The 5,631-nt window shown below is 54.7% G+C and overlaps 1 protein-coding gene across 1 annotated transcript; it reads right to left on the reverse strand.

Annotated features, from left to right (window-relative positions):
- Positions 1-318: 318 nt before the first annotated feature.
- LOC101731515 lies at positions 319-5,046 on the reverse strand. The gene is made up of 3 exons (XM_004910555.3): positions 4,546-5,046; positions 1,972-2,055; positions 319-1,005 (listed from the first exon to the last, which is right to left on the reverse strand). Exons 1-3 carry the CDS (start codon positions 4,924-4,926, stop codon positions 979-981), a joined length of 492 nt encoding a protein of 163 aa, XP_004910612.2. The 5' UTR covers positions 4,927-5,046; the 3' UTR covers positions 319-978.
- Positions 5,047-5,631: the final 585 nt, after the last annotated feature.

Genomic DNA, 5,631 nt, shown 5'->3' on the forward strand with positions numbered 1-5,631 from the left:
AGCTTTATTTATAAATACAAACAGTGCAAAATTGAATACAAACATAACATGTTTAGATATAACAATACATCAATGTAACAAGTGCAAACATTACCGAACTGAAATACTGACCCCGAGCCCCTTGCCAGTCTGCCCTTCCACAACCACCTTGAGCCGTGCTATCCTCCAGCCGCCAAATCCCTAGCTCGGAGGATAACCGCCGCCACTCCGGGACCTAACTGGTCCCCTTTCCCAATTAGCCACATTCAGTACCCACCCAGCGCTTTTCAGCGCACCTTTCTTATTCCATCCGCCAATGGTCACCCACCTTAGGGGTTAAACCATCCACTCTACCTGATCTGGCATACCAGAACAAGCTTTCCTCCCCGGCAGACTGACAAGGACCCGCCATAGTATGCAGAGCTGGACCCCTTCAGCTCTGCATACGCCGCCATGACTTCCAAGCCAATGTGATGGCTTCCTGTAAATTGAAATTAAACAAATCCAACCCAACCTCATTCAGGTGGATACCATCTGTGCGAAAAAAGGCCATGTTATTCTCTAATTCCCTATGCCTGACCACTAGCCCTCCATTCTTCTGTACGTTGCTTGCTACTGCCTTATTTACCTTTATTCTAACCCTGTTGATGGCCCTGTGTGAACGTGCTCCCCTCCAGTGGGTTCTGGGAATTATATCTGACCATATGATAATTAAACCTTCGAACAGTGATCTGAGCCTGAAACAATCTGTCCTAATGGTGGAGATTAAAGCTTTCATGGGACACAGACCCAAGTCGTTACCCCCTGCGTGGATTAAAATGACACTAGGCGGGCCCGACTCCTTTGCTTTCTGTACTGCCCTGGGTACTATCTCGTCCCACCTGAGCCCTCTTCTACTGACCCAGTGTAGTTTCACCTGAGATACTGGGAAACCCAGTTGGCGGTTGGCATGGCGAACTGAGGCCCTCCTTTCCGCCCAGTGTATGAAGGAGTGTCCCATTAGCCATACTTTGCACTGGAGGGCATCTGAAAGAGGGGAAAACAAATTAATACAAAACCGTGAACTTAAATATTTTGCCAACCTCCCTGTCCCTGCAACTTATCTCTCTACTCTTGTGGGTCTAATGTACGCCTTGAACCTGCTGGATTCCCATCTGCCTATTCTCCTAATCACATCTGCCCCCAAGCCCCACCTTGCTGCTTCAGTAGCGGCCCCTATCCTGAATGAGTGGCTCCCATACTCATTCACAGCCAGTTGTAGCCCTTGCAGGGCCCTTTTGAGTATGGCTATGAACTGGTAACGGGACAATGATGAGCCGTCCTGGTGGATCATCAAGCTGCCTTGTTGGTCAGGTCTCATCCTGTAATAGCTGTCAAAGCAACTCACTGGGCAGGTGTGATGGCCCTGAATCCCAAAGAGCTCTACCCGGAACCCCTTCCCCTGTTTGTCTGTCTTGGAATCTCTAATTAGGATGGACACGCTCCCTTCTGACCTAATGACATCCCTTGCCAGGATCCCCCCATTCCCTGCTCTATTGTGACTAACCAGCTCTGATATTCTAAAGGCCCCAACGAAAGCCCATGAAAAAGCCAGTTTGAACAACGTTATTTCAAATGGTGAGTTGGCCAACTCCCCTAACTGGTCAAATAAACCCCCCAGTATGTTGAACGTGATTGGTCTTCTATGATCTGTGGACTTTTTTCCTTTTTTAAAGCCTTTCACTGCCTGTTTAATCGCAAAGTCCTTTGTGAAATCTGTCCAGCCCTTAAATTTGAATAGGAATGCTAGAGCAGCCAGTTTTTTCTCTACCACACTAATTGATACATTTGCCTCAAAGTCCCTGGACAGCTGCCACGCCAGTAGGCCTAACTTCTCTGTATTAGTCTCCGCTCCCCCCATTTCCCGTTCTAATTGGGACCATTCTTCCCATATTCTGTTATAGTCGTTCCACGTTTTTGGGGCCACCGACCGCCTTACCCATTCTATCATACCTGAGGCACCAGATTCCATACAAGGTCTGGGCACCGCTCTCCCTCCTGCTCCGCTGCCGGCGCTAGCCCCCGGAACCTGTTCCACTGAAACCGAGATAAAGCATCAGCGATCTCATTAATTTCGCCTGGGATGTGTTTTGCTCTAAAACTGATGTTAAGTTGTAAGCAACGTAGTACCAGGTGCCGTAGTAGTGCTAGCACCGGGCGTGAAGAGGAAGTTAGGTTGTTGACCGCTAGGACCGTTGCCATGTTGTCTGAACGGAACAAAACCGATTTGTTGGACAGCTCCCGACCCCAAAGCTCTACTGCCACTATTATTGGGAAGAGTTCTAGAAATGCTAGGTTGCCTGTTAGGTTGCGCGTGGCCCATTCCTGGGGCCACCCAGCCGCGCACCATTTGCCTGCCAAGTATGCCCCAAAGCCTGTCGCCCCTGCTGCATCTGTGAATAGGCTGATCTCGGTGTTCTCTACTACCTCTTCTGGCCAATATACTTTCCCATTAAAGTCCTGGAGGAAGGTGCTCCAGACCGCTAGGTCAGCTTTGTGTTCTGAGTTAAGCCTTATAAAATGATGGGGGTGCCTGATACCTGCTGTTGCCATGGATAGACTCCTAGAAAACGCCCTCCCCATGGGGATAATGCGGCAAGCAAAATTGAGTTTACCTAGGAGGGATTGGAGCTGTTTTAAAGTCACCTTCTTAGCCTGCTTCGCGTATCCTACTTCCTCTTTTAGCGTTAGTACTTTGTCCCTGGGTAGCCGGCATTCCTGCCTGACTGTGTCAATCTCAATGCCCAGGAATTTTAAGCATGTGATAGGGCCCTCAGTTTTTTCCCGTGCTAACGGTACCCCAAATTGCTCCGCAACCTCCTGCAGTGTCTCAAGGAGCACTGCGCATAGGCTCGAGCGTTGTGGGCCGACACATAGAAAGTCGTCCAGGTAGTGGATGACTGACTCAACCCCTGCTTTCTCCCGAACTACCCACTCTAGGAAGGTGCTAAAAGCCTCGAAATATGCGCAGGATATGGAGCAGCCCATGGGTAAACTCCTGTCCACATAGTAGTGTCCCTCAAAGTAGCATCCCAGTAAGTGTAGTGATTCCGAATGTACCGGCAGGAGCCGGAAAGCTGACTCTATATCCGCCTTGGCCATCAGTGCCCCTTGTCCCGCCCTACCTACTAAACGTATTGCTTCATCAAAGGAGGTATACGAGACCCTCACTAAGTCCTTATCAATCTCGTCATTCACTGAGGTGCCTTTGGGGTGTGATAGGTGGTGAATAAGCCGGAATTTTCCGGCTTCCTTCTTAGGCACCAGGCCTAGAGGAGATGTTCTAAGGTTGTGTAATGGCGGTTCCTTGAAAGGGCCCGCCATGCGCCCCAAGCTCACCTCCTTGTGCAGCTTCTCTATTACCAACCCCGGGTTGGTGTTAGCTGACTTCAAGTTTTTTAATTGGCCCCTTTGTGACCCCTCCCTTCCCGGGATCCTAAACCCATCCCGAAACCCCTTTTTTAGTAATTCTGCTTTGTCCCTGGCTGGGTATTTACTTAGCCATGGGAGCATCGCTTCTAGCCTCACCGGCGTCTGGCCCTTTTCCAAAGCCTTCCCTAAACTTACCCCCTGTTCCTTTTCCTTTCTTGAAGCACCTGCTGAGTGGATGTGCTCCAGCGCACAGGGAGCATTCATGCTTGAACCGGCATGATGCCCCCCATTTGCATTGGCTATCGTTGAATGCCCAGCAAACTCCTTTTTTGTGTGCCCCAGCTGGGCTGGAAGATTGCCCGCTGGAGCTATTTGGAAAGGGCTGCTGGCCCGTCGTCCCCGGGCCCCCGTACCCCTGATACCCTTTGTTGTTCATCAGCCTCATCCAGAGGCCGATGTCCCGGTGGTCCCATCTGACATCCTGTCTCACTGCCATCCTCTGACGAAATTGCTCGTCATAGCGTAGCCAAGCTAAGCCCCCATAGACCCTGTGTGCCTCCCAGATTCCATCTAGGTAGCAGAACAGGGCTGAGCAATGCTCGGGGTGTTTTTCCCCAATTACACTAGCCAGGATGGCAAAGGCTTGTAGCCAATTGCCGAAAGTCCTGGGTATGAGCCTGTAGCGGCGCCTGTCTTCGTCCTCCTCCTTTCTATGCTCCTTTCCCTTTTCAAATTTATCGATATTAAACCTCTCTAGGGGTAGCAGCGTAAATATATCTACGTATTCCCGCTTCCATATTTTTTCCCGCACCTCTGGTTTCAGGTGAGACCCTAAGGGACCTTCGAAACAAATATAAGCATGCCCTTTGGCTGAGTCGGAGAGCTGTACTGGCTTTTCCCCCCGCTTCTCCCCGTTCCCTACGCTACTTGTGCCTCCTGTTGACCCTTGTGCTATAGTGGCTTGCTCTGTAGTTGGTGCTGCAGCGCTGGATGCCCCTCCCGGTGTTTGGCTTTTCCCATCCCATTGTCCTAAGAGCTGTCGTAAAGTGTCTATGAAAGCTGCGAGCGCCTGTCCCCCCGCGTGACCCGTCCCAGCTGTGGCTGGGGAAGTGTGTGTTACCGTTTGCTGTCGTCCTTGTAGCCCGTCGTGCGTACCTGCGCTGCTGTTGTAGTTTGTGGTTGCGCTGTCTTGGCCTGAAGCTCCTGGTGTGATCCCCTGCTGCTGCTGCGGAATCCCGTTGTCGCCATTGCCTGGTCCCGGCACCTGTTGGAAACCAAGCGGGGGGGGGGCATACCCTGGGCTGCCACGCTGTGTGCGGCCGTTGTTCCCTCCCTCCCCGCCGCAGCGCCCGTGGGCACCGCCCGGTTGGCCTCCCCTGTGGGAGCTGGGGGCCACCCCTGGCTCTCCTGGCCACTCCCTGCTGGCCCGGCCAGTTGCCTCGGTAGTTGTGGGGGCCTGTACCCGGGCGAGCCCGCCAGAGCTCCACCCTCCTGGGTGGTAGTGGGCAACCCCCCTTGCCCTGTTGGGCTCCCCATAAGGCCTGACCCGGGCCTTGTGGTGATCCACGCGGCCTGGGCCGCTGTTGGTGGGCCCTGGGCCCCTGCCACACTAGTGGTGGGCCCGCATTCCCCAGTATGGGCTGTGTGCCATGCGGCCTGGGCCCAGCTCTGCCTGGGCCCAGCTCCCCCCCCCCCTGTCTGGGGCTGTTCCCTGGGCCCAGCTCTGCTGCCCGGCTGGCCCGCCCCCCGCTCCTGACATGGCCGCCCGCGGCCATGCCGTGCCGCACGTGGCCTGGGTTGGCGCCGCCTCCCCTCCCCCACTTGGTGCTGCTCGCAGGGCCCCTGCATCTCCCCCCTCTGGCCCCCCGCTCTGTGCCTCTCCCGTGCTGCTGCCCCCCTACCTCCCCGGGGCCCGGGCGCCTCTGCCTGCCCAGCCCGGATGGCGCTGCTTCCCTCCCGGCTCCCAGTACTGGCCTGTCTCCGGAGCCGCATGGTTGTCCCGGAAGTGCCTCTGGTCGCGTCGGTGACGTCATCGCCGCTCGCCTCGGGTCCTCCGTCTCTGCGCCGAGTCGCCATTCTTCCTCCACGTGGTCTGCCTGTTGGGGTGTCCGGGTCCCTCTGTCTGGTCGGGGGGGTGCTGGGGGCTGGTCCCTTGCTTCTCGGGGCTCTGCTCTGTCCTGTGCCCATGCTGGTGGATGGCTGTGGGCTGGGGGTAGTCGGCCTTCTCCTGCGCGCCGGGGG

This window comes from Xenopus tropicalis, chromosome 1, assembly GCF_000004195.4.
Source record: "Xenopus tropicalis strain Nigerian chromosome 1, UCB_Xtro_10.0, whole genome shotgun sequence".
Taxonomy (NCBI): domain Eukaryota; kingdom Metazoa; phylum Chordata; class Amphibia; order Anura; family Pipidae; genus Xenopus; species Xenopus tropicalis.

Coding starts and splice junctions, on each gene's coding strand:
- LOC101731515 (XM_004910555.3), bottom strand. CDS start 4,926: ATGGGGAGCCCAACAGGGCAAGGGGGGTTGCCCACTACCACCCAGGAG. Junction 2,056..4,545: donor AAACTACAACAGCAGCGCAG/GTACGCACGACG, acceptor TCTCGGTTTCAG/TGGAACAGGTTCCGGGGGCT. Junction 1,006..1,971: donor TATGGAATCTGGTGCCTCAG/GTATGATAGAAT, acceptor CCCCTCTTTCAG/ATGCCCTCCAGTGCAAAGTA.